At 57.9% G+C, this 26,423-nt stretch overlaps 1 protein-coding gene across 2 annotated transcripts; it reads right to left on the bottom strand.

Annotated features, from left to right (window-relative positions):
- Positions 1 to 3: 3 nt before the first annotated feature.
- Positions 4 to 21,081, bottom strand: Bpifb1 (BPI fold containing family B member 1). 2 transcript variants are annotated; one of them, XM_046433960.1, is made up of 16 exons: positions 20,975 to 21,081; positions 19,021 to 19,175; positions 17,047 to 17,182; positions 16,238 to 16,345; positions 15,607 to 15,756; positions 15,234 to 15,315; positions 11,613 to 11,676; positions 10,009 to 10,094; positions 8,458 to 8,637; positions 7,599 to 7,652; positions 7,203 to 7,361; positions 4,896 to 4,963; positions 4,119 to 4,164; positions 3,109 to 3,172; positions 2,157 to 2,233; positions 4 to 140 (listed from the first exon to the last, which is right to left on the bottom strand). In XM_046433960.1, the coding sequence occupies exons 2-16, from the start codon at positions 19,133 to 19,135 to the stop codon at positions 87 to 89; spliced, it is 1,443 nt and encodes a 480-aa protein (XP_046289916.1). In that variant the 5' UTR covers positions 19,136 to 19,175; positions 20,975 to 21,081; the 3' UTR covers positions 4 to 86. The 2 variants fall into 2 exon arrangements, with proteins under 2 accessions (XP_046289916.1, XP_046289915.1); XM_046433959.1 differs by lacking the exon at positions 20,975 to 21,081 and adding an exon at positions 20,899 to 20,922.
- Positions 21,082 to 26,423: the final 5,342 nt, after the last annotated feature.

Here is a 26,423-nt window from a genome sequence, read left to right as displayed (position 1 = left end):
GGGTCACAGAGAAGTGTTTATTGATCATGGAGAGGGACACTCCCAGCTGGGGACCAGCCTGTGCTGGATGGCCGCCATCCATGTCTTCACTGGGAGACAGGGAGGTCCCAGGAGGTGGCTGGGGCGAGCACCAGGGCATCCTGGGATTGGAGAAGAAGAGTCAAGGCGTTGATTTATTTTTACCTCCCGCCCTTCCCAGGTTGGAGCTGGTTTTGTCTCCATGAGGTGACTGCTGGCCCCGGGGGGGGGGGGGACAGGACCCTAACTCCCTCCTGCAGAATTCTTGGAAGGGCCAGAGGGGAACAGTTGTGTCGCACAGCTGTCTCCGTACAGGGGATGTGTCCACGTGCAGTGAGTCTTGTAGGACCGCTGTCCCCAAGCCCTGCCTGCCACCAAAACTCTCCAAGAAGTTTTATAAAGTGTAGATTCCTGGCTGTGAACCCACTGGGGTCAGGCAGCTCGATTTATTTTTTATCTTTTGGTTCCAGGGATTGAACCCAGGGACACTTAGCCACTGAGCCACATCCCCTGCCTTTTATTTATTTATTTATAAATATTTTTTTAGTTGTAGTTGGACACAATATCTTTATGCATTTTTATGTGGTGCTGAGGATCGAACCCAGTGCCTCACACATGCCAGGTGAGCACTGTTCCACTGAGCCCCAGCCCAACCCCATCCCCAGCCCTTTTTATGTTTTATTTTGAGACAGGATCTTGCTAAATTGCTTAGGGCCTCACTAAGTTGCCCGGGTTGACCTCAAACTTGTGATCCTCCTGCCTCAGCCTCCTGAGTTGCTGGGATTACAGGCCTGCGCCACCACGCCTGGCATCCAAGATTTTATTATAACCATTTTAAACATCCAGTAAAGCAGAATTGTAGAGTGAACACCGTCCACTCATCACCTGGATTCTTACCCAGACCAACATGCCTGTCCTTTTATTCATTCTTCTTACTAGATTTTAAGATACATGACATTGTGAAACTATAGAGAGGAAATCGAGGTACTGCTGGCTGGGAACGGTCGGGCAGAGCAAGACAGGAAACGTGGACATTAATGTGAATAATGAACTGAACTCTGTGGCTTCTCCAGGGTTAAATGACTCCGGAATTCAGTGGTCCTGGTCAATGGCTTTGGGCAAATCAGGGCCAATGAGAGTCAGAGTTTGGTGCAAAGCACCTCTGAAGCCCTACGATGGACACTTTGTCACTGAGGGGTGGGGACAAGTCCTCTCTGGGTTTTCTTAAGTGCTAATGATTCTGTTTTCAACATTTTTCCCTCAAGAGTGGAATCAAATCTCAGAGAAGCCAAGGTTTCTGACTGTTTTGTCCACTGTTGTGATCAGTGCATACATGCAGCTGGTGCTTAATAAATGCCTGCTAGCTGGCTGGCCAACAGAAAGGGTCACCTCACTGATAGTGGCTCATACAGAGGTGGGGGTCCAAGGCAGGGGTTATGAGGAGAGGTGCTGAAGGGTGACGTTTGGGGTAAGGGCTGTGACAGCCCATCTCCCAGATGATGCCAGGGAGAGTCACTTGCTCCCCAGGTATTTCTGGAACAACTAGTGTGTACCAGGCCTTGCTGACAGCACTGGGGACAGAGGCATGGACAGGACAGACGTCATCCTGATGCTCGTGGGCTGAGCCCATTTGGCCATAGGAGCTGTGTGTGGTCTACACACCCTGGATGCTGCCTCACATCTGGGCCTCCTTCCTTACCTTTCTGCCTCAGGGCCTTTGCACACACTGTCCACTCTGACAGGATGCTCCTCCTGGCTTCCCAGAGGGCTCACTGTCCCACTTCCTCTTGACCATCCCATCTAAAACAGCCTCTCTCCTTGGCCTCACGCTCTCCTCTGAGCCTGCTCTACTTTCCTTCTTGGCCCTTCCCTACTTGGCCTGATGTGAGATATTTATGGGTTTACGTATCTACAAACGGGGGTGGGCGGGTTCACTTCCGGGGCCTTCGGCCCTCACAGGCAGCTGTGCCGTGGGGTGGGCCTTCGGAAACGACTGACGGCTGAGCAGTGGATGAATAATGACAATCTGTAGATGAGGAGGGGGGACCCTGGGAGGGGCAGGGACTTGCCCAGGTCGCCCCACAGGGGACCAGCAGGGCGGGGACTGGAGGGCAGCCCCTCAGTCCCGTGTCACTCACCTTGGTCACACACGGCGTCACTGACTCGTATCCCAAGGCCTTCACTATCAACATGGGGATCCCAGTTCTTAGTTTGCCTGGAACGATAAATGTGGTCAGAGGCTGGGGCACGGGTGGGCCTGGCAGTGCCAAACAGGCTCTGGCACCTCTTCCGGTGGCCCCAAAGTGAGCCCTCACGTCCTCCATCCTCCTGCTCAAGAACCCTCATGGGCTCCCTCATCCACGGCTAATAAAGTGAAGTTAAAGCTGGTGCACGCCTGTAACGCCAGAGGCCTGGAGGCTGAGGCAGGAGGATCAAAAGCTGGGGGCCAGCCTTCGCAACTTAGTGAGGCCCTATGCAACTTAGCAAGACCCTGTCTCAAAATAAAAATAAAAAGGGCCGGGGGTGTGGCTCAGAGAGTGGTCAGGCACCCCTGGGTTCAATCCCTGGTGCAAAAAAAAAGAAAAAAATTTAATGATATTAAAATGGTGATGCTGGTTTAGGTCACATACTCTCCCACCCACTCAACGTGGGGTTTGGGGTCATTTTCTCCCGCTACCCCTGCTGGTGACGTAGCTATGGCACCAGCAGCAGCGATGCTAGGAAAGGCCGAGCAGTGGACGGGCCCTGCTGCCCAACACGCATGGTGCCTCGGGAGCTGCTCTGACTCTCCCATTGCACTGGTGCAGAGACTGAGGCTCAGGAGAACCGAGCAGCCTGTCCGAGACCAGGCAGCCGGCACGAGGGGCTAGGACTTGACCCAGGCCTGCTGCCCCTCGAGTCTGCTCCAGGACCTGGGTGTGCCGCCCGCCCTGCGAGGCCCGTCCCTGCGCCCTGGTACTGGCTCTAGTGAAGGGCGGGGCTGGGCGGCTGAGGTGGGATTTGGACTAGGACCTGAAGGTGGTGGGAGATGGAGAAAAGGGACCCCAGGTGAGGACACAGGAGAGGGGAGCAGGCGGCAGAGGGACGCACCGTTCTCGGTTATCAGCAGCGCAGAGTTGAGGATCTTGGTGATGATGTCTTTGAGAAGCTCAGGCTGCGAGAGAGAAGGGACCTGTCACCCCGGCTGAGCCCCAGGTCCTCCTGGCCATTCCAGTGGGTGCGGGTCAGCCCCAGGGTGAGGGCAGAGCCAGAGCCCCTGGAATCTCAGGTCCCCTGCGAGTCTGAGCTGCAGAGGATGCCGCGGCCGCACAGACGGGACGAGAAGGACTCGGCCGCCCAGGGTCCCCGCAGGAGGAGGGTCAGGTGCACGGTCAGGTGCACCCCACCCGGGGCTCCATCCACCGCTCTATCAGATGCTCCAAGGGAACCTGGCCCTGCCTTGCCTGCGTTCCTAACTTCTAGGGAATTCAGAGCCCCACGGGCCAAAACAGCCAGGGGCGGTGGCCCAGGCTGTAATCCCAGGGGCTCAGGAGGCTGAGACAGGAGGATGGTGAGTTCAAAGCCAGCCTCAGCAAAAGTGAGGTGCTGAGCCACTCAGTGAGACCCTGTCTCTAAATAAAACACAAAATAGGGCTGGGGATGGGGCTCAGTGGCTGAGTGCCCCTGAGCTAGATCCCTGGTACCAAAAAACAAAAACAAACAAACAACAAAAAAACATAAAGATCAGAGAAAACATCAGAGAAGATTCAGCGAGTGTGAGGTCGCTGGTGCAGCTGGACCCCGAAGGCAAATGGGGTCCGAGAGAAGGGGCTGCCCGGGTTCCTGGGGTGGGTCCGGCAGGGTTTGAGGCCGGGAGTGGAGGGGTTTGTTTCCTGACACAGGGTCAGACTTCTGCTGCAGGAAAGCGCGCGGGGGTGTCCCCACGGCCCACACAGCAGATGCCCAGCCAGCGTCCACAGAGCTGGGGGCTTGGGTAGGTGACCCGCAGGTCCCGAGCTGTTGGGGTCTCATCTGAAGCTAGTCCTGGGCAATGTCTCTTTGCAGAATGGGCCATTCTGGCGGGAGCCCCTGTGGCCTTGGGGACGACTGTGGATACTTACGTTGAATAGTTTAATGTCCGAGTTCATCAGTTTGATCCGCTCGGCGCTGCAACAAAAGGTGCCCGTGAGGTGACCCCGGGAACCCCAGCCGTGCGGCCACCGGCTGCTTACTGAGCACCTGCTGTGTACCAGGCGCGGCGCAGGCCTCAGTGGCAGGTGCCGCTCCAGGATACACACAAGAGCCCCACAGGGAACCCCCGGTGGCTTGGGGAGCCCAGGCCTCCTAGAAGGTCCCCTTGCTCCGGGTTCAGGGTCGTGGCTGTGGAGGGAGGCCAAGCCCAGCGCGGCCAAGTGGTCTGATGTCTATGTTGCAGCAGATTTATAAACTCCAGCCTCGTGGGAACTGATCAAAACTCGCCCCGAGCCTGGTTTATCCTGTGAGGCTCCAGTGCACGACCCTGAACTTGCTCTAGGGCAGAGGAGGGTGGTGGGACGGGGGACAACTGCAGGGGCACAGAGGCACTTCCGTGCTGGGCTCCAAGGGCTGTCACTGCTGCTGTCTTGGAGGTGTCCAGTCTGGGCTGCCCGAGGCCTGGGGACGGTGCCCCGCAGGCCGATCCTGAGCAGGGCCGGCTCACCCCGAGGCTGCTGGGAGGCCCTTCCCTGTCCTTCCCTGTCCCCTGCATTCAGTGGTCAGTGGCAGGAGATCCAGCAAGGCACTCGCCACCCAGCCTGGGCAGCACCCACTGAGCTCCACCTCTGGGCACTCAGGCCCACGGTCGGGGTGGGGGGAAGCGCTCATTTCGGCTGTAGGAGCTCCGCGGCGATGCGCCTCACCTGATGTCATTAAAGCTGAGCACAAGTTGGTCACCTTCAGTGTAAAACTGAGCTTCTGATTTCGCTTCCTGCAACAAGAGAAGCCACGCTCTGTCCCTCTGAAGAGGGTGTGGGGTGGGGGGACCCGAGGAGGCTCTGGGGTCCAGCACACCTGGTCTGGACCTCAGCGGCTGGCCCCTCGGGAGAAAGTTTGCCCTCTGGGCCTCACTTTCCACATCTGTGAAACGGGACAGTACTTGTCTCCCCTGTCCCCACCCAATAGATGACAACACAGCGTGTCTCAGGGATGACGGCGAAGATGGCGAAGATGAGCATGGGCCCTTGCTCAGTGTCAGCAAAGCTTGAGGGTCTTGGTCCCTCTCTCCTCTGATCCTGTCACCCTGCCAGGTGGGGCCTGCTGTTCCCTACGGCACAGGCGAGGAAACTGGGGACAGACAGGACCAGGAAGGCCCTGCTGCCTGTTAGCCAGGGTCAGTGTCACTGGACTGTCCAGAAGCCACGCTAGCCCCAGTACGGGGCCCAGGCCTGCATCCACTTGAGCCCGGGGCCCAGGAATGAGCTGGTCCACAGGTCGGGCATGGCGGCCTAGGGGCACGCATCCTGGACCTTCACAAAGACCAGGGCTGACCCCTTGCCTTCAGGCCACCCCAGGCCAGGGGTCAAGGTGATGCCCATCTCTCTATTTTTTTGTACCAGGGATTGAACCCAGGGACGTGTAACCACTGAGCCCCATCCCAGCCCTTTGCATTTTTTATTTTGAGACAGGGTCTTGCCAAATTGCTGAGGGCCTCACTAAAGGGCTGAGGCTGGCTTTGAGTTTGAGATCCTCCTGCCTCAGCCTCCAGAGCCACTGGGATCACAGGTGTGCGCTATGGTGCCCGGCAGATGCACATCTTAGGCCCTGTATCTGGGACTGGCCTCGCTTCTGGACTTTCCAATGACACTGACACGGGCTGACTGCAGGCTGTGCCGGAGAGCCAGTTGTAAGGACAGTGTCACCTGAGGCTCGTTTAACAACCAGGCGCTGGCCGGCTCCTTGTGAAGCTGGGCACAGGTCTCTGCTGCTCAGCGCCAGCCATGAGTTCTGCCTCATCTCCGACCTTCGCTGCCCCCGGGGGTTGGCCACTCGAGGTCACAGCTGTCCCCTCCCTGGGGCATTTCCCTTGCTTGAATGGAGCTGCCTTGCTGGGGGCTCTGTGACCCCTGCCCCTGGTGACTGACGACGGGTGAGAAGGGCTGCCTTCTGGCCTCAGTGGGACTCAGCGTGCTGCCATCCATGCCCCTTCTGGGGTCAAGCCGTGCACTCTCCCGCTGAGACTCACCTTTGCTCAGACCCTCCCCTGCCCTGATCTGCTTCTTTCAATAAATCACCTGCTCCTGGGGCCTCCTGCTAGGCTTGTCCTTCCATGATCCCCACCCCCACGTCCCCCCCAGCGCCCCCCACGTGCCAATATGAGGTGTCTGAGATCTGAACTGCTGGGGCTGCTGACGACATCAGTTAAGAACTTCCTTGGAGCCGGGCACAGTGCGCACACCTGTCATCCCAGCGGCTCAGGAGGCTGGGGCAGGAGGGTCACGAGTTCAAAGCCAGCCTCAGCAAAAGCGAGGCGCTAAGCTACTCAGTGAGACCCTGTCTCTAAATAAAATACAAAATAGGGCTGGGGATGGGGCTCAGTGGGTGAGTGCCCCTGAGTTCAATTCCCGGTACTAAAAAAAAAAGAACTTCCTTGGAGATCATTTACTCCCGTTTAGACATCGGGAGAGGACTTATCCTTCCCTCTCTCCGTGTGGTGTCGATGGAGTCAACTTCCAATCCCCAGCTGGTGTGCGCTCCACGTCACAAAATTTCCATATTTCATTTTCCAGACTCCACAGGCACATGACCTATGCTCAGCCAATGAGACTCATCCCTGAGACATTTGCTGGAGCTACTGGGAAAGAGAAGTTCCTCCTGCTGGGACTGGGCAGTTGATAGGGGCCTGAGGCAGCTGGGGGTGCTTCCACGAGCAGACAGTCTGCCTGAGGCCGGAGGCAGCACAGATGAAGATGAAATTGCTTGAGCACCTGGATCCAGCTATTCCTGAAGCCAATCCCTTCTGGACCTTTCAGTTATATGAGTGAATACAACTCTTTTTTGTGCATGTGAGTCGAGTTTCTGTCCAAAGATCCCTGACTAATAAAGTCACAAGGTCAGAGTTGGGTCCCCAAAGCTCCTGACTCTTGGTTCAGAGCTGCCCCTCCGGGTGACAAGAGTGGTGAACAGGAGAGCCCCAGGTTGCCACCCGTGCCACACACAACCACACTCACGATGCCCAGGGTGAAGAGCGGCCGTAGGGCTGTATTGGTGGGAAACAGGTCCAACACGATCAGCTGGGCTGCCTGGGCGCCGCCCTGGCTCAGCAGCAGCTGGGGGGTCTTCCGAGTCTGGAACTTCACCAGCTGGGTGCCGTCCAGCTTCTCTGCGGCCTGGAAGGACAGCAGACAGCGTGGGACCTCCGAGGGCCTCTCGAGGCCCCAGCCCCCGCCCTTCAGGTGCACAGGGATGAAACTCTGTGTAATCCTTTGACCTAAACGGCCTGACTAGATAGAACCCTCCGGGGGCCCGGGGTCCGTTGTGAGCGTCCCCAGTGGTGGAAAGACGACAGTAATCTCTGGAAGCCTCTGGCAGCGAGACCCACGGGGCTGCAGGTGTGACGGACCCACCTGTTCACTGATCTCCTTGATGCTCGACTTCAGCTCCTTGGCCAGGTCAGGGAGCTGTGGACAAGAGGAAGCCAGGGCGGTGGGCTGCACCCCACTGCTGGGAGGAAGGTGTCCCAGAACCCCTCAGAAGCTGGGTGGGTCCTGGTCCCAGGCCACGTGTCTGTCAGTGGTGCAAAAATATCCCCTGGGTCAGCCGCCCTGGGGCCTGGGGTCCCTGGTGACCTTCCGGCCGTGGTTGGTGGTGGCTGGGGTCTGCCGGCCACTCCTTGCTCCCGGAAGACGCACAAAAGTGACTCCAGTGCTTGCTGCAGCCACAAATGTGATCGCTAGTGACCACTGACCATCTGTTCACTGTCCCAGCCCCGAATCCTGAGCGTGGACCCTGAGGACTTGGTATGTGTCCTCTGTCCGCAGAGCAGGACCTGCCCCCTCCAGAACTCAGCCCAGCCTTTCCCGCTGGACCTCGGCTTCCCCAGCAGCTCCGCCGAGGAGGTGGCCGCGGCCGGGCTCCAGCCTTCTGTGCTGATCCCAAGGTGGCATCTGGGCTCGGTGGCCAGGAGGGCCAGATCCGTCAGGGAAGTCCGCCACAGGTCACACAGTGGGGAACAGCGGCAGAACTGCCGTCCCCGGACCACTCAGAGCTACAGTGCCCTTCGCCCCCCAGGACTCTTTGGTAGAGGAAATACGTGCTTCAGACTCCAGGCCAGAGCGCCATGTCACAGACGTTTCCCGCTCGGAGCTGGAGGTCAGAGGGAGGGATACCACCACACCTGTCGGGGCCAGGGAGCCTCGCGTCCCCTGAGGTCCAGCAGACGCTGCCGCAGCAGGGGCCCCACCCTCCGTCCCCACCCAGGCTTACCACGTAGTCCAACAGGACCGTGAGTTTATCCGGAGGGAGCAGAACAGCCACCACCGCATTCAGGACATCCTGCCTCATGACGAAGCTGAACGGGGCGCCGTCCAGGGGGGGCATCGCCAGGGACACCGAAGAGTCGTTGAGCCAGTTGGTCACCTTGCTCTGGGAGTCCAGCAGTTTGGCCTGAGAAGACACGGAGCAGGAGGGAGTTGGGAACCTGAACTGCACAGCTCGCCCAATGACAACCTGGCAGGAAATGACACTGCTGTGACTCAAATGTGTCCCCCAAAGTTCATGTGTCGGAAACAATCTCCAGGGCAACAGGATTGAGAGGCAGGGCCCTACAAGGCGATTAGGTCACGACTGATGGGTTACTGATGTTTTCGCCAGCGCGGGCTGTGATGGAAGTGAACTTGGCCCTCTGTTGCTTTTGCTGTCTTGCCCTTCTGCCTTCCGCCATGGAGCGATGCAAGCTTGAAAGCCCTTGCCGGATGCTGACACCATGCCCTAGGACTTCCCAGTTTCCAGACAATGTGTAAAAATAAACTTAAAGTGTTTATAAATTATTCAGTCTCAGGTGCTTGTTATCACAACACAAAATGGACTCAGACACCATTCAGCCTGTTTCCCTTTTTGCATCTGTTGTCAGGAATCTTAGCTTGGAATTCAGTGCCTTGCTGTAGACATTGAGTTATGCCAGGGGTCTGGCAATATCTATGCCACCTGAATGATCTCTGGATTTTGTTTTAATTTAACAGTTGGGGTCTTGTTCTATGCCTAGGCTGGCCCTGAACTACGGGGTTCAAGTGATCCTCCTGCCTCAGCCTCCCAAGTAGCTGGGACTTTAAGCATGTAGTGCCATGCCTTTCAATTGGAATATCTTATTTTTCACATATTTCAACTTCTCAGACACCTCAAATCCTTTCAATGAGGGGATAACTCAAAATTGCAACAAAATGGGTGGAAATATTGGATGCTGCAATTCTCCAAAGGATTCCTCAGAACTATTCGGGATTTACCCCAGTTAGCCTTACCCTTCAGGGAGTCCACCCCCAGATGGGTGTGCAGCTCCATTTTTTTAGAGGACAGTTACTGGGAACTTCCTGTCAGGTCCTCTGTGGTCTCATTTTATTCTCTCCTCAGTGACTATTAGTATTTACCTTTACAGCTAAGGAAACTGAGGTTCAGAGAGGTGAAGAAACTTGCCCAATATCACACAGCCAGGAAGTCACGGAGCTGGGAAACTTAGGTCTGTGTGATCTTCCAGGATGCCTCTCTACTCTGAGCTCTGGTTTCAATGTTTCCAGAGGTCCCGAGATGGGCAGGACTGTTCAGGGTCAGGGTCGGGAGTGCTCCTGGGTGCATATTCTGTGTCTGGTCCTTAGGTTCCCCTCCTGGTCCTCTCCCTCAGAATCCTGTTCAGGCTGCTGTGACTTCTAAACCAGGCCGTGTGCCCTGAGAGTGAGCAGGGTCTTCTCCCCCAGCGGTCTCACCCTGGGTGGTCAGGGAAGAGCGGTAAGGTCCCGGTTTACTCTGAGGTTCCGTGACGCTCACCTGCAGGTTGAGCTGGATGACATCGCCCTCGATGTAGGAAGACAGAAGGTCAAACAGCAGGCCTCCCGGGCTCAGGGGGATGGGCACTGCTCGGGGAGAAGAGAGATCTGTGAGGGGGAGCACTGGGCGGGGTGCGGTGCCAGTGCTAACCCTGTAAACCTGTCAACTGTCAGCCCCATGGTCACCTGAGGAGGTGGGTGCTGTTACTACCGCCGTTTACACAAGGGGAAACAAGGCACAGAGAAGCGACACGAAGTGCCCGGTCGTCCTGGGAGCAGCTTTGGATCCAGTCTGTCTTACGTCAAACCTGAACTGCTGCTTAGAACTCTCCGCTCTCCCACCGGACTGTACCCAGCACCGTCCAGGGCGCAGCTGGACACCAGGTCACCGGCGTTCGCCTCGGGATGCCCCAAATGGCCACCAGGTGGCGGTGGCGTCTCATCTGCCCCCTGGGATCTCTGACCTTGACTCTGACCATGGGAGCCAGGAGCCACACAGACTGGGGTCTGAGCTTGGGTGAAACTTCCCGCCTCTGAAGGGCCCTCTGTCTGTCCTCCCGTTTTCCTTCCCGTGGCGCCAGGCCTCGCGCCTGCATGGAGCCCCAGCCCCGCCCCAGCCCCGCCCCAGCCCCGCCCCAGCCCCGCCCCAGCCCCGCCCCAGCCCCGCCCCAGCCCCGCCCCAGCCCCGCCCCAGCCCCGCCCCAGCCCCGCCCCGTGTCCTCCTGGTAAAGCGGGATCTCATGAGTAACCACCAAAACTGCATCACACCCGCTGGCAATGGGAAGAATCGGGTTCAAGCTCCCCCCTGTCGCCGGTTTCCCCTGGGGGCAGGACAAACGACCTCACTGCTCTGAGCCTCGGTTTCCTCGTGTGCGAAGTGGGGCGACTCCGGGCCGAGGGAGAGCAGCCGCCCGCGGCCGGTCCCTCAGCCGATGGCCTCTGGCGTCAAAGCGCCTCCGGTCCATCTCCTCGCCCAGGGCTCCCTGGCCGCCCTTTTAATGGGCCTCTTTAGATCCCAGGTGCTAGAATTTTCTTCTTGCCTGTCAATTCCCACTCCACGGGGACTGAGCGGGGCCGACTTCGGGATGGGGGTGGGCAGAAGCCCCGTCCCCCCAACTCTGCTCTCGGGCAGGAGTGGTGACCGCCCTCCCTGGTGCCTGTCTTGGCTCCTCCCTGTTCCCCTTCTCTAGTAGCACACGGTGGTCGCTGTGTTGTCCACCCGCCCCCCCCTCCGCCCCGTCCATCTGTCACTCAGCCAGCACTTGTGAGTCCCTCTGGGTGCCAAGCCGGGCACCTGCTATGTTCCTGGAACCTTCAGTAAACTTTTAATTCTCACCTACAGTCCTATGAAGTAGGGAATGTAAGCTCCGTTTTACAGATGGAGGACTGAGGATAAGTAGGTGGACGTCCCCAAGGTCATGGAAGAGCAGAGATTTGAACTGGGGTTTATCAGGGGTCCCACAGGCCTCCCTAGAACCTTGCCGAGTCATGGATTCCTCCCTGCTGGTCCTCTACCGGTAGGCCTGGGGAGGCCTGGGGAAGGCAGAGCCTGGAGGCCACCCACCTAGGTCAGGGAAAAGTTAGGGGAGGGAGCGGGGCACCTACCCCTCACCAGCTTCAGGAAGTCTTGGAACATGTCCTTGAAGGCTGCCTGGATCACAGGACACAGCTGTAAGAGCAAAACGGGCTCCTTCAGCACGGTTCTCCACTCCCCCGCCTTCCCTGCTGCTCAGAATCCACTGCTAGGGCCCTGAGCCACCTGGGACCCTTGGCAGTGTTGTGACCTTTGCCCTGTGTCTTGGTGTGCCTGGCAGTCCAGCTCCCCTCCCAGAGCGCCTTGTCTCATTCACAGGTTTTCCTTAAAGGGAGTAAACAATTTGGTTATTCACAGAATAGATCCTCGCCAAGTCCCTTCTGGAACAGCTCAGCCCCCATGACAGTGTGACCCAGCGAGAGTGTTGGTGGGACCAAGTTGAGGCCCCTGCCTCTCCTATTCTGCTTAAGGGGGCTGGATATTTGACTTGCCAGCTTGTGGGACCCAAAGGCCTGTTTCCTGCCCCGAGGCATCCTGTTTTCTGGATGGTGCTCCAAGATTGTTGAGGTCATTTTATTTTAGGTACCATTGTCCTAGTTAATCATTTCTTAATACTTTCCAGGAATGAGTGCATTTTGACTGAGGGCTTTCTTACTTTTATTTTTGGTACTGGGGATTAACCCAGGGGTGCTTTACCACTGAGCTACATCTCAGTCTTTTTTATTTTGAGACAGTGAGATTCTTGCTTACTTGTTGAGGCTGGACTCCACCTTGTAATCCTCCTGCCTCAGCCTCCTGAGTTGCTGGGAGTATAGTCATGTGCACCACTCCCAGCCCACAGTGCACTTGGGGAAATGGTAACTTTTTCTATGCATCACTATTCCCTGTTCCTGTCTGCTTTTATCAACCCAGAATTTAGGAGGAATCGGCTGAGAGACTCCCAGCATGTAATCTGGGGATACCTTTCCTGTGAAGAGCAGGGGATCCGCTGTCTCTGGCCTCCTCTGCATTTTCTCCTATAATTCCACAATTCATGTCACGAGAGTCTGTCTCAACCCTGGCTGCACAGTAGAGTCCTCTAGGACACAGGGTCCCACCAAGCCAATTGCATCTGAATAGGGGCGGGGCCAGTCACCCCCCAAATTTAACCCTTCGGATGGCTCTGAGGTGCAGGCAAGGCTGAGAGCCTCCGGTCTACATGGATGGAAAAGGGCTTCTGCATTTTCCAGATGAGCCCCTCCACGCACTCACCCGCTGACTGGGAGCCTCTCCCTTCATGCCAAAGAAAATCTTGACGGGACCCTCATGGCAGAGCCAGCGAATTACGTGGGAAACCACGGTGATAAACGGGAGGTTTCCCACACTTGGCTTTTCCCCTGAGCCACAGACAGGTCCCATGCAAAGAGCATTTTATAATTCCAAGTTCTTGCCATCTTGTCTATGTTTTTAGGTATTAAATAGGAAATTTGAGGAAAATATTCTTGGATTTTAAAATATAATGCCGGATTAGTTACATTTCCCCCCTCCCCCGAGGCTGGGGGAAAATTTGCACCTGGGCCCCACTTGAAGAATTTCCTGCCCCTGGAACCACCCTAGGCCCCAGCTACACCACTCCTTGGCATTCATCTAAAGAATCAAAGTCGCCTGCTCTGGTGGTCCATGCCACCTGCGGTTACAGCAGCGGGTTCACAGTAGCGAACTAGGGCCTAGGTGTCCCTCAGTGGGAGAAGGGTCAAGCAGATGTGGTCTACGTGCGCAGTGGGGTTCTGCTCAGCCAGAAAGCAAAATGAAATTAGGTCATTTACAGGAACATGGATGGAACTTGAAACCATTGTGTTAAGTGAAATAAGCCAAATTCAGAAGGTCAAGGGTCGCATGTTTTTCTCCCATATGTGGAAGCTCAAGAGGAGAAAGGAAAAAAGTGGGGGTCGGAGGATCTCCCGAAAATCTACGGGAGATCAGTGGAAGAGAGGAAAGGGACCAGGGCGTGGGAGGAAGGGAGAGATGGGGACCTGCTGGGGACTGATACTGGGCAGATTACATTGTTGTACTGTGGGCAGGTACAAATACCTCCCATCAAACCCCACCAGTATGTACAGCTATAAGTAAATAGATAAATGAGTGTGGGGAAAGGAATTCCTGCCTTTGCATAGAAAAATAAAGGGCTTAAAAAAAACCTCACATAAGAAAAGGCAATCATATGAAATTATTCACTTTCACGTTCCCTTTAAAACCCTCCCTGGGTACGTACCTTTGCTAACAAATAGGAGCCTCAAAATTCTAACAACAACAGACCTTGGCCTTGACTTTGATGCTGCACATTTATATTAACTCGCGTTCAAAACCTCCCATCTCCTGCCTCTTTCCCTCCTCACCCTGTTCCAATAAGGTACTGCAGAAAGTAGCTTGCATTCACAGAACCAGGGTTGTTTCTTTCTTTCTTTGGTACCAGGGATTGAACCCAGGGACACTTAACCACTGAGCCACATCCCCAGCCCTTTTAAATTTTTTATTATAAGACAGGGTCTTGCCAAGTTGCTTAGGGTCTCACTAAATTGCTGAGGCTGGCGAGAGTGGGAGGATTATGGGTATTTCTCTCCCCAAATCACCTTAGCTATTATACCATCTTTTCAATTAAAAAGGTCTTATAAAAAAAAAATCAACTGGTTGTCAAGGTGTTTGGCCCCCTGAGGGTAACCCACCATCATGACCACGAATCTAGGCATTCACAGCAGAAATCACTGGGAATGTGATGAATCCAATTTACAAAATTTCATTTTAACTGTGACACATCAGGGGCATGGTAAATGAAAGTCCCCTATGCTTACTGACTCAGAAAAAGAAATCCAACAGGACCTGGTTGACCCACCCAGATTGGTGCATGACAGTGGCATGCTAGAGCCAGCAAGGACGTTTAAGGAGAAATTGTTAAATTTTCAGGAATTTTTGAGGTGGGTGCTGAACCCAGGCATTCTTTAAAATTCAATTATATAAACTTAAAATAAAAACTTATGTTAAAATGAATTGAGCCGGGTGCGGTGCACACCTGTAAGCCCAGCGGCTCGGGAGGCTGAGGCAGGAGGATCGTGAGTTCAAAGCCAGCCTCAGCAACTTAGCAAGGCCCTAAGCAACTCAGCAAAACCCTGTCTCTAAATAAATACAAAGGGCTTGGGGATGTGGCTTGGGTTTAGTCTCCAGTGGTTGAGTGCCCTGGGTTTAATCTCCAGTACTCTCTCCCCGAAAAAAAAGAACAGAATACAGTTTTAAATCTCACGATTCCCTAGGAGTTCTGCTATCTTTTTCAATTATTTGTTGCCCTTGAGGCTGCCTCTGTTTTAGCTCTCTGGAGGAAATGTGCCACTGTGCATCTCTGCCCAGCTCTGCTCAGTGACGTCACATTGGTAGTTTAAAAGGAGGGAGGATTTACACCAGCAGATAAATCAGGAAGATCAGGGCGCCCCTCAACTCCTCCAGGGAAAACCGTTAAACAATTTATCAGCACAACACTGATCAAGGCCTCCCGGCTGCTCCATTTCCTTGACTGCCCTGGGCCAGCTGGGCCAGTGTCCAATCCATTGCCCTTGAGCTTTACTGAAGGAATTATTCAACCCCTTGGCACCAGCTTGCAGTTCCACCCTAGTCCCACAGGGGGGCGCAGCCTTCATAGTCCAGAGAGGCCAGATGCCACTCACCTGGGTCTTCACCAGTTTGGGCAGTGTTGGCATCAGGAGGCTGGTGACTTTATCCACTAAGGGGCTGACCCAGAAGGAGATCCTTGGGGAGAGGAGAGTGAGGAGATCAGGGAGGGTCAGGGAGGTTCACCTCTCTCCTGCTAGAAAGCGCCTCCCTAGAGTCCAGGGAGGAAGGAAGAGCCTCATGCATGCCAGGCGAGCGCTCTACCGCTGAGCCCCAGCCCAGATTCCCTGGGAGGAGCCCCAGGTCAGGAACCAGGAGGGACCCGTCCCCTTCTTTCTCTAAGCCTCGTGTTCCCCATCTTTAAATGGAAGCAGGCCACGGCCTGGCCTCCCTCTGGGTCTAGGGGAGCCAGCGTGGCTAGATACTCACTTGCGGAGCAGGCTGATGCGCAGGGTGCCCTGTCTGTTGAAGCAGTCGCTGAGGACGAGGGCCGAGGGGCCCACCTGCTCGCTGTCCACTCTGATGCGGGCTTCCACCTCAGACTGCATGTGCATCTCCACAATGGTCTTGACCAGGGGCCTGGGGGCGGCAGCACCAAGGCCTGAGTGCCATCCTGACTGGGCCTGGTCTAAGCCACCACCATCCCCTCCTGAGCTGTTGTGGTATCTTCTAGGTGGCCTCCCTGCCTCCACTTTTGCCCCCACACAGTCTGCCTTCCCCATAGTCTGCAGAAGGATGCGTTAGGAATGTTCGGCCATGTCCTGCCCCTCCTGGGCTGAGACCCTCCATGGCTCCTATGCATCTCAGTGAAAGCCAAGGCCTGACCTTGGCCCCTGAATCTTGGCATAATCTGGCCTCAGTTGCCCGTCGACCTCATCTCTGGCCCCTCTCCCTGCTGCAACCCTTCTCTTTGCCATTCTTTGGACAAGATGAGTATATCCCTGCCTCAGGACCTTTGCAGTTGCTCTTCTAGGGACTATCTTTTTTAGATACTTGCATGGGGGAGGAGACTGAGTGGACCAACCAGTCAGGCCCACTGCCTGACTGAGGGGTCACTCACGTGTTGAATCCAGCTACCATGTCCAGGGGGATCTTGATTACTAGCTCCTGGTCCTGGTCTGAGGGTTGGATCTGCAGCTGGGTGATGGCAGCGGAAGTAACCTTCAGCCTGGATGGGATTCGCGAGAAGTAAGAATCATGCTCAGCTGAGTGCCGTCCCCAAGCCTGCTCCCTCTCCGTCTGTCCTGTCTTTCCTGGGTGCATGGCCAGTGACAGGATCCCAGGCCCTGTCCAGTGGCTCCTCTCCAGCCTGGTCTTGCCCATCACGGTCCTCCACCTGTGTCTGCCGCACTCTACGATGGCTCCTCGCCCTTTAGGAGGTGACTCTCCGCTTCTTGGCGGACCCTCAAGTCTCCCTGGGACCTGGCCCTGTGGACTCTTGCTCCTTGCTGTGACCTCAGCCACTCTGCTCTGCTGTCCCCACTCCATGCCTTTGCCCAGGCTGGTCCCCCTTCCTGGAAGGCCACTTTCTTCAGGTCTTTGGCTCAGCTGTCCCCTCTACTGGGAGGCGTCCCCTCGTCCCTTCATTCTCGCCTCTCAGGCCCCCTTCTTCTGGAGTCGCCCTCTCAGGGTTCCTGCGTCCCTCTCTGTGCCACCTCTGGCTGCTCTGGGAGCCCCTGGAGGGAGGGACTTGTCCCATCCACTCTCCACAGCGGGGGGACGCGGGGTCAGTGTGGCCTGAGGGCTGTGGACCCTCAGCTCAGTGGGCACCCCCTAGGCTCTCTCTCTTCTCAGCCTGCCCCCTCCTCGACCCCTGGCAGTCCTGTGGGCAGGGGCGTGGGAGGAGGGTCCTGGTCCGGCTCCACTTACCAGATGACATGCTTCATGATGGTGTCCTTGAGGCCGCTCAGCAGGCCCCGGGAGGACTCCTCCCGCATGGCGCTGAGCAGCGGCAGCTGCTGGAGTATGGCGGTGGCATCGTGATACTTCAGCTTCTGAGTCAGCCCTGGGGGCACATCCAGACTCAGGGGCCAGGAGGAGGGGCAAGAAACGGGTCGCTGGGGGGGCTCCAGGCCAGGGAGGGCTGTCACTCGGGGCTCCTCAGATCCTGACGTCGGGTGAGGGTGTGACCACCCCCACTCTGACCTGGGCAGCTGTGGCCTTGAGGATGGGGACCCACCATGAGGAGTGAGGCTGAGGGGAGGTGGGGCCACTCAGACCCCAGGCTCTGCCGGGAGCCTTGGCCAGGGCATCCAGCACGAGAGGCAGGGGGACCAGAGTCCCCGCTGGGGCAGTTTGGCCGCCCACAGGTGCTTACGATGCTGGCATCTGTGTCCCAGGGCCTGTGGACCAAAGCCCCTCAGGGGCCGCGGTTCAGGGCCCTGGTTCTGGTCCCTCCAGGCTCTCTCGCTAGCAGCCCCAGGACATTTGGTTGGGGTATAACCTCCCCCCTGCCACCCTGTGGTGGCACTGCCTTGTGACACCGGGCCATGGTCACACTGCTGAGGGTTGGGGGTGAGTTCTGTGGGCCCCTGGGGAGCTTGCAGGCCGTGTCCCAGAGATGGTCTCCCAGGGGTTCCCTGTGACCCGCTTCCTCCAGCCGCAGCTTCCAGAAAATGTCATGGGGCCCTGGGTGGCTCTGTGTGCGTTAGCCTCCGGTGGCCGGCTGTGAGCAGCACTGACCGGGGACAGTGCAGTGTGCCTCAACTGTACCGTTCCAGCGAGGTCTGGGGGCGCCCTGCTCTGCCTTCGTTCTGTCCTTGAGTCCCCTTCGTCCCTGGGTACCCTCTAGGCTCTCTCTCTCTCTTCTTAGCCTGTCCCCATCCCTCCGACCCCCTGGTAGTCCTGCTCTCATCCACCTGTTGGGGTGTGGGCATGGCTCTGTCTGCTGCTTGGCCCCTACTAACAGTTGCCCGGCAGGACCGAGTTCTAGCCCCCGCAGTGGCCATGGGCCGGCCGTCCTGGGCCGTGTCCTCCTCCCCAGCTTCCTCCCTGTTGTCCTGCAGAGATCCCGGGGTCTCCTCTCAGACCCTCCAGGTGCAGTCAGCTCCTGGGTTCTGGCCGTGACCGCCCACTCCAGGCTCCTCCTGGTCAGGGCTGTGCCTGGGCCTCCGCAGCCTGGCCCAGGCGTCCCCTCCCCACACCCGTCCCCGGCTCTCTGCTCCCCATGCCCCTCGGATCCAGCCACCAGCCCTGGCTCAGCTCCATGGACTGCTCTGGTCCCCAAGAGCTTCAGGTGGCCCTCCAGAGCTGACGACACCCCTCTCTGGGGCCACACTGTGGGGCTGTGGCCTCACTTTGTCCCTGTGTGGAGGGTTTTGCCAAAGGCACCCCCCTCCCCCGCGCGCAGGACAGACCCATGGAGTGGGAACTGTGCTCTTGGGTGTCCGTGACACCCGCGACGACGGCCTCCTATCTGTTTCCAGAGAGGAAGTCAAGGCTCAGGGATGTGCCCAGGGTCACAGAGCTGGAGAGTGACAAGGCCATGTGCGGACCCCAGGCCTCCAGGTTCCCTGTTGGGGCCGTTGGTCGAGGGCTGGGAGGGCTGGGCCTGCCAGGGAGCGCACCCTGACGTCAGGGGTCCCAGGCCAGGGCAGGGCGGGAGCAGGATCACAGCACACAGTGGCCACATGTCCCTTCTGCAGGTCACAGGGCCCCAGCACAGTGGGCTTTGAGAAAGGGACCTGGCATAGGGGGCTCTCGAGACCGGAGGCAGCGGGGACCTCCAGGGCTGGCCCTCTCACACTCCCAGTCCTGCTCCCTTAGGGAGGCCAGGCCCCTGGTGGAGTCTGCTCCACCTGTCCCCACCTCCTGGTGGCCGCAAGAGGCTCAGCTGAGACTTACTTTCTTTGATGACGTCTGGGCCCAGGTTGAGGACTGCAGGGGCGCTGAAGGTGGCTTGAGCCAAGGTGGCAGCCAGCAAGCCACAGAGAAGGGTGGCGGTCCACCGCACGGCCATCTTCCCAGGTGTAGTTGTGGCAGGTGGCAGGTGGCAGAGCCTGGGGGGACAGAGAGCCCTCCAAGTAGGGCAGGAGGCCCAGGGCAGGTCTGCGATGCCCACCAACCTGGGGAGCGTGGCCAGGAGCGGCCCCTCGCTGGGCAGTGTCGTGTGGCCGTGGAGAGTCCACCTGCCCGCAGTGAGCACCTCCCCAGCCCGCAGGACGGAGGGAGGGAGGCCGTGGAGAGCGCGTGGGGATGTCTGTTATTTCCTTACAGAAAACCCACCAGCGACGGTCAGGGCGAAGCCCTCTGGCCACCCCTGGCCCGGCCCATCAGTCCGGCACTCAGAGCCCTCCGCGGTCAGCCCCCGAGGCCCCCGCACCCTGCTTGTCTCTTCCCACTCCATCACACTCCAGCCCCTCCAAGCTGCCCAGCCTGGCAGGTCCGAGCCTGTGCTCTGATTCTTCCCAGAGGGCTTGGCTCCTTCCAAATCTGCCTGGTGGGCTCCTATCCATCAAAGCCTGCCCAGAAGGTCACCTTCTTAATGTGTAATGGCGAGGGGACCCAGGAGGGGGGGTGGCTTTGTGGAGCCAGGGAGAGACAGAGAGGAACAGACAGACAGGCCGACACAGGGGCTGTGGGCAAGGGAGAGGAGCTATGGGTGTTCTGTGCCCTCCTTGATACAGCGGGCCGGCGCCTGTCACCTGTCCCGAGCTCTCAGCTCACAGCCTGCTCTGCCCCACAGCCCTTCGGAGCTGCCCCCTGTGGACAGTCCTGCTTGGACAGAGGAGCCCTGTGGACCCAGAGGCCCAAGCCCTTGGCTGGCTCAGTGTGTGTGCTCTTGTTGCCAAAGACAAAGGTGGCATCCGGGTGGCACAGGGTGCTGTGGCTTGGGAAGCGGGGCTCTTCTGAGACGTCCTGCTCTGACCCTGCCCCCTGACCAGGCCCTGAGCTTGGCAGGGAGGCCTTGGGCTGCTGCTCCCCACCGCGTCCCGGGTGCCCAGCACAGAGCCCGCACACAGAGACCCGCCCACTAACGGGCACTTGGGGACCCTGGGGGGACCAGGAGTCTGAGCTTCCTGTGCTGAGGAGCTCTGGGCTGGCGTGTCCCCTGTGAGCCACAGGGCCATCCTGAGCGTCAGGAGCCCGGGGATGCAGGGGGACCACCCTGCCCTTTGGCCTTCAGAGCCAGACCCACGCAGGAGGTCTGCCTCCACCCCGCTCTGTGATGGTGGACGGGCGACTCGCCCTCTCTGCGCCTCCCAGGGTGCTCGGCTGTGAAATGGGGAAACCGTGGTACACACACCTCGAGGCTCGGCGGAGACAAGGGTTTAATAAATGCAGCTACAACGAGGAAGGGGACGATGGCGCTTACTGCTGATAGTGGCGTCGGAAGGAGCGGCTCGCAGTCAGGGCCAGAGGACAGAGGGGACCGCAGGCGTGCTGCTCTGCCCAGGAGCCCCGGCCACGCCACATCCCCGGCAGGAAGGCCCTGCGCTCCTCCTAGCGAGGGCCACGCCACCTCCTCCAGGAAGCCCTCTCTGACCTCCCCACGCCCCGTCCCTGGCCTCTGGAGCCTGTGTTGGCCACACTGGGCATCCCTGGGCTCTCTGCCTGGTCCTCCTCTGTCCTCTTGTCACCCCTGCACAGCTCGGGCTCAGAGCACTGGGTGTGCAGGGCAGGTTTGTGTCACAGAGACCCCTCAGACTGTCCCCTCCCCTTATCCCTGCCCTCTGGCCTTCAGAACCAGGGAGCTGGCACCTCTCTGCCCCTGGCCCTCACCCTTGGAGGGTCCCCCTGGCTGAGTGGCGACGCCTGTCGTCCATCCTGAACTGAGCAGAACTACCCTGCCCTGTACCTGGACACGCCGGGTGCTCTGCCGGTCCTCTCCTGTCCTGGGCAGTGGGACTGGAGATCTAGGCTTATATCCTGCACGTCCGGCCCCAGACGCCACCCTGGGAGTGTGGGCGGAGGCGCCGGGCTGGGCCGAGGTCTCCAAGGTAAATATTTGTGGCTCTTGGTCAAGTGGAGCCCTTCCCAGACGCAGCCTCCGGCCTCCAGCCTCCTGAGACCTGAGAAAGGAGGGTCCCAGCAGGCGTGGGGGGTGGGGGGCGGGACTAGGGCACATGCAGCAGCTAGCCCAGGCAGTCACCCCCATGGGACACAATGAGAACAGTAACAGTGACAGGAATGAGCACCTTGGACAGGACAAGTGCCACCTCCAGTTCTACGTTTGTTACATTGGTGGGGCCTCAGCTCCATCCGGGGTCGGTCGGTTGTCCTGACTGTGCCCAGGAGGGGCAGACTCCATGGTTGGCAAATGGCAGGGCCAGAATTTGAAGAACTCTGACTTTTAAATCCTCCTAGGGATGTCTACACAGCATGGTGGACACAGAGGTGTCATGAGCTAGACTGGGTTCAAATCCTGGCTCTACCATTTCCATTCTGTGTGACTCAGGGTTCAGTCAATTACATCTCTGAGCCTCAGTGTTGCCACCTGCAAAATGGGCAACTCCTAGCAGCTCTCCTGGAGTGTGGAGAGGAATGCAGTGGGGGGGGATACCTGCCATTGAACTCAGGGGCATTCGACTACTGAGCCACATCCCCAGCCCTATTTTGTATTTTATTTAGAGACAGGGTCTTACTGAGTGAGTTGCTTAGTAGTGCGCCTTTGCTGAGGCTGGCTTTGAACTTGTTTGAACTTGCAATCCTCCTGTCTCAGCCTCCTGAGCCGCTGGGATTACAGGAGTGCGCCACCACGCCCGGCCAATCTCCATTAATTTAAGACCCTAAGAGCATATGTTTAAACCCCATTTCAGCCACTTCTTTGCTGTGTATCTCTGGGCAAGGTGCTTCACTTCTCTGGGCCTCCATGACCTCATCTACAGAATGGGGATGATGGTAGCATCTCCTCCCAGCCCCTGAAGGGCATGAACCAAGGTGCTGCCCACACAGCACTTGGCACCAGGGCTTTCCGGCTTTCTGCAGCACTGAGCACCACCTGACCTTGTCCGTCATGTCTCAACAGGAAGGTCGTGAGGATTTGTGGAGTGGAAGGAAAATGAGGCTTGACTGGACTCACAGGAGCAAACAGCCCTGCCGAAGCCCCATCCTGCCCACCTGGTCCCAGGCCCCGCTGAACCAGATGTCACCCTGCGGGGGGAGGGGGGAGGAGGGACAGGATGGGGAATCAGCAGCCCTTTTTAAATTTATTTATTTTGGTGCTGAGGACTGAACCCAGGGGCGCTAACCACTGGGCAAGGTCTCCAGCCCTTTTGGAGACAAGGCCCCGCTAAGTTGCTGAGGCTGGCCTTGAAGATTGGGATCCTCCTGTCTCAGCCTCTGGAGTCCCTGGGATTACAGGTGGGTGCCACTGCTCCCCAACAGTGGCCCTGGGTTTTCCTGAGGGCATGAGGCTCAGAGAGGACAGTGACTTGCTCCAGGTCACGTGACCAGGATGGCTGCGTGCAGACCCCATCACTTGACCACACACTGCTCTTCCCCCGGGCTCCGGGTTGGCGTTGGAGCTTCGTCCTGGTGGCCGACCTGTCTAGGGCCAGTTGCTGTGGCTTAGGGCTGTGGTCATCGCTGGGTCCTGTCTCAATCTGCAGGGGGACCAGACGGGGCAGGGGACGTCCTGGGGTCAGGGCGTGCAATCGGCCCTGGCTAGCCCCCTCTGCTTGGTGCTGCCAAGAGGAACAAGGCACAGAGCGTCTGTCGCCCGGCCACGTCTGTGAACCTGCCAAAGGCCCCGAGTCCCTGAGGAGGAAGCTCCGGAGCCAGGACTCCCCGGAAGGACCCTGCCAGCGCCTTGGGCACATCTCCAGGGAGGCACACGCCCCGCGGCGGCTCCCCGCTGGCCACGGCTGCTGCCCACGGACAATGCCCCTCTGTGGGTGCTGGAGGCTGAGCCAGGGTCTGGGCCCCTGTCGGCCGCTGCTTCCTGCCTCCAGCCCTGGCCTGGGCTGGGGTCTGCAAGCACCAGGGACCGGCCCCCGCCCAGGCTCACTGACGCCCACGGGAGCCGGAGGGCAGCCTCTGGAGTCCCAAGGCCCCGCAGGCACCTGGCTCTCTGGGGGCATCTGCGGCCTCAGCAGAGTGGCTTCCTCCCCCGGGCTCTCCTCCTCCACTGGGGACCGACTCAAGGTCACAGAGGAGGCCACGGGATCCTTGGCACCTCAGAGAATTTGGTACTTGGGAAGCCGACGGCCACCTTCGAGACCTGACTCAGAAGGCAGCGTCTGCAGGGAGCTGCCCCCGGGAGGGTGACTCAGAGCACCAGCTCTTCACCCTCGTAGGCCGTGGGTCGCCCTCTGCCTAGAGGGATGTCCATGATTCACTCATTCATTCCCCTTCTCTGGTCTCCTGTCTCCACCTTTGGTCCCCTTTAAAGTCCAGCTCTGCGCACAGCCAGTTAGCTCTCAAGGCGTTACTCCCCACTCCTCTGCCCGTGAGGACTCTCCAAGGCTCCGTTGCTCTCATGTGAGAACCAGGGTCTGGGAGACCCGTCGTGGTCGGTTGCTGTTCTCCCTTCAAACTTCATCTCTCACCACTTTGCCCCTTGTGCCTTTCATTCCCACCTCAGGGCCTTTGCACATGCGGAGCCTGCTGCCGTTCTCCCCTCTCCCGCCTCTGCTGGCTTCTTTTCATTTGCCAAGCCTCAGCTTCAGAGTCCCCTCCTTGGAAAGGCCTTTCCTGCTCACCTGACCCTAGCAGGGCGCTTCTTGCTGCACCCTGATGGGCACTAGCATTTGCTGGAACTGGATCTGAAAACTCATGTGTCATTCTAGGCCCTACAACGCAGCGACGGTGTGCACCAAGGATCGGGCCCTGCCACGGTGCAGCCAGGGGGCCAAGAACAGGTTCGCAGCTCTTGGGTCCCTCATGCAGGGGACACTGAGTCAGCTGGAGACAAAGGGGTCAAGAGGGGCAGGAAGACCACCGGCTGATGACGGCCTTGGGTGTCGGGTGGATTAGCCAGGCCTGTCCCGAGCAGGACAGACGCCACACCCCGGCCACATCCCACCCACACCGCGTCCCACACCCCGCCCCAGGTCCCCTGGAGATTATGGGGTCGGTGGTAAAATCTTAAAGAGATGACAGAGTGGGGAGAAGGTCTCTTGGTGACGTGGAGTCGGCCACTCCCTGGGGCTGATTTTGGATAAGCCAGCTCTTATCTCTCAGTGTCCCCAGCTGTCAAATAAGGACGTTGCGCCCCACGTGGCCAATGCCACCAGGTGTGACGGGCTCTGCTGTCTGCACTGGGAGCCGCTCAACGCCATGAGGCACCGCGCTGTGGGCCCAGGGCACGTGGGCTCTGCCAAGGGCGTTGCAGAGGATCGGGAGGAGAGAGCTGCGGGACTCAGCCTGCGTCCTTAGCTATGATCGTCCCCAAGTGGGGCCAGCTTAATGTCCAGTAACAGGCAATTCATCAAATAAACCTGGGCCACAGGTCACTGCAGGGCGACCGAGCTGGACCAACACGGAAAACAGTTCCCTCTGTTTTCATTAAAAAAAATTTTTTTTTTTTTCCTCTAGAGAACATTCTGGAAGGAGTGCACCCATCAGGTGACCGTATTTGTTTTTTGATGATGTGATCCACTGGGTGACTTTTGCCATTTTCTTGGTGTTTTTCAAAATTTAAGAAAACAAGAAAAATTCTTTTTACACTGAATATGTTTTTCTTTCTTTCTTTTTTTTTGATCTGCAAACAAACTCCGTGGCTTGAGAGTGAGTCAACAGAGGTCGGGCAGAGGACAAGGGAGGGGGGGAAACCTCATGCCTCCATCTGCCCCCACCTCCTCCGGATTCCAGGGACACTTTGCTGATAACGGTGACAAAAGCAGGGTCACGTCAGTCCCGGAACCACTGGAAAGAAATAAAGAAAGCAGTTCTGGAACTTTCCGGGTATGAGTTCCCTTTTGTGGGACAGAGACGGATTAAATTCAGTGCAAACAAACCCTGGTGAACCAGGCGGTGTCCCAGCTCTGCGTGGGACATGAGGACCCCGTCCCTGCCCCCGTGGGACTCCCAGTCCAGCTGAAGCAAGTGCATAGAGTGGCCTCACCAAGGTCACCTTGGGGCGACCAAGTTTTGCGAGTTCCAGCCCAAAGGACAGTGTGGGATGGAGGGACGTCACCTGAACAGGCTTATTCGGAGGGGGGCCCAGGCCAACTGTCACACACCAGCACGGAGGTTGACTCAGGGATTGTCATCAGGGCCGAATGTGGGACCTCACGTGCGGGTGTGACAAAAGGTTGCAGAGAGACACAGGCAGCAGGATCAGCACCTGCCTGGGGTGTGACTGTCCCCACTCGATAGGTGGCCCAGAGGCGGGGGTTCAGCTCAACTGGGCTGGTTCAAAGAGGCCTTCAAGGAAGAGATGACATCTGACCCAGGCTTCAGGCAGGGAGGTGATGGCACGAGGTGGCACATGGGTGAGCGGGGGAGGGTCCCCGGGAGGGTGGGCTATGAGGAGCGAGGCCGGAAGACTGTTGGAGACTCGTGAAGGGGGACAGTCTAGGTGGGTGGCAGGGGAGGGGGTGTCCCCACCAGAACTGGAACTCGGGGTGGAGGGGAGATGGCTGGGGGGTGGGAACTGAGCAAAGCTGGGGCGCTGGGGTCTGCAGCATGCCCCAGAGCGACACGGGCCGCAGTGGAACTTCTGCCCCCATAAACCAGGCCTGGGACCCTGCCGCCAGCCTCTGGCCTCCGAGGCCTGCACTTCTCCGTTCTGGTTCCCTGCATCTGTCTCCTTACTTTTTTTTTGTACCCAGGGCCACCTAATCCCTGAGCCACACCTCCAGCCCTTTTAAAATATAGGGCCTTGCTAAATTCCTGAGGCTGACCTTGAACTCGTGATCCTCCTGCCTCAGCCTCCCAAGCTGCTAGGATTACAGACATGAGCCACTGCGCCCAGCTCTGTCTTCCTCCTTTTATCCCCTTCTTTCTGTTTCCTCCCCCTCTGTCTGTCCCTGTCCTGACCCTCCCCTCCCCCTCTCTCTGTTTCTTCTTATATCTTTTTCACTTTGTCTCTGGTCATCTCTCTCTCTCTCTCTCTCTCTCTCTCTCTCTCTTTTTAAAGAGAGAGAATTTTTTAATATTTATTTTTCAGTTTTCGGTGGACACAATATCTTTTATTTTATGTGGTGTTGAGGTTAGAACCCAGCGCCCTGCGCATGCCAGGCGAGCGCGCTACAGCTGAAGCCACATCCCCAACCCCTCTGGTTATCTCTTGGGTGCCTCTCTGAAGTCCCGGGACAGAGCTGGGGTCCCCGAGGAAAGAACAGACGTTGGCATGTGGACAT

The sequence above is a fragment of the Marmota monax genome, unplaced genomic scaffold, assembly GCF_021218885.2.
Source record: "Marmota monax isolate L192 unplaced genomic scaffold, Marmota_monax_Labrador192_F-V1.1 WCK01_AAM20220418_F8-fsc00014, whole genome shotgun sequence".
NCBI classification, from domain to species: domain Eukaryota; kingdom Metazoa; phylum Chordata; class Mammalia; order Rodentia; family Sciuridae; genus Marmota; species Marmota monax.
This window is presented reverse-complemented; position numbering and strand designations above follow the sequence as displayed.

Excerpts from the sequence above, each read along its gene's own strand:
- Bpifb1 (XM_046433960.1), bottom strand. The coding sequence starts at position 19,135 with ATGGCCGTGCGGTGGACCGCCACCCTTCTCTGTGGCTTGCTGGCTGCC. Across the intron at positions 16,346-17,046 it reads ATCATGAAGCATGTCATCTG|GCTGAAGGTTACTTCCGCTG; the intron begins GTAAGTGGAGCC and ends AATCCCATCCAG. Across the intron at positions 4,964-7,202 it reads CGCTCTTCACCCTGGGCATC|GAAGCGAAATCAGAAGCTCA; the intron begins GTGAGTGTGGTT and ends CTCTTGTTGCAG.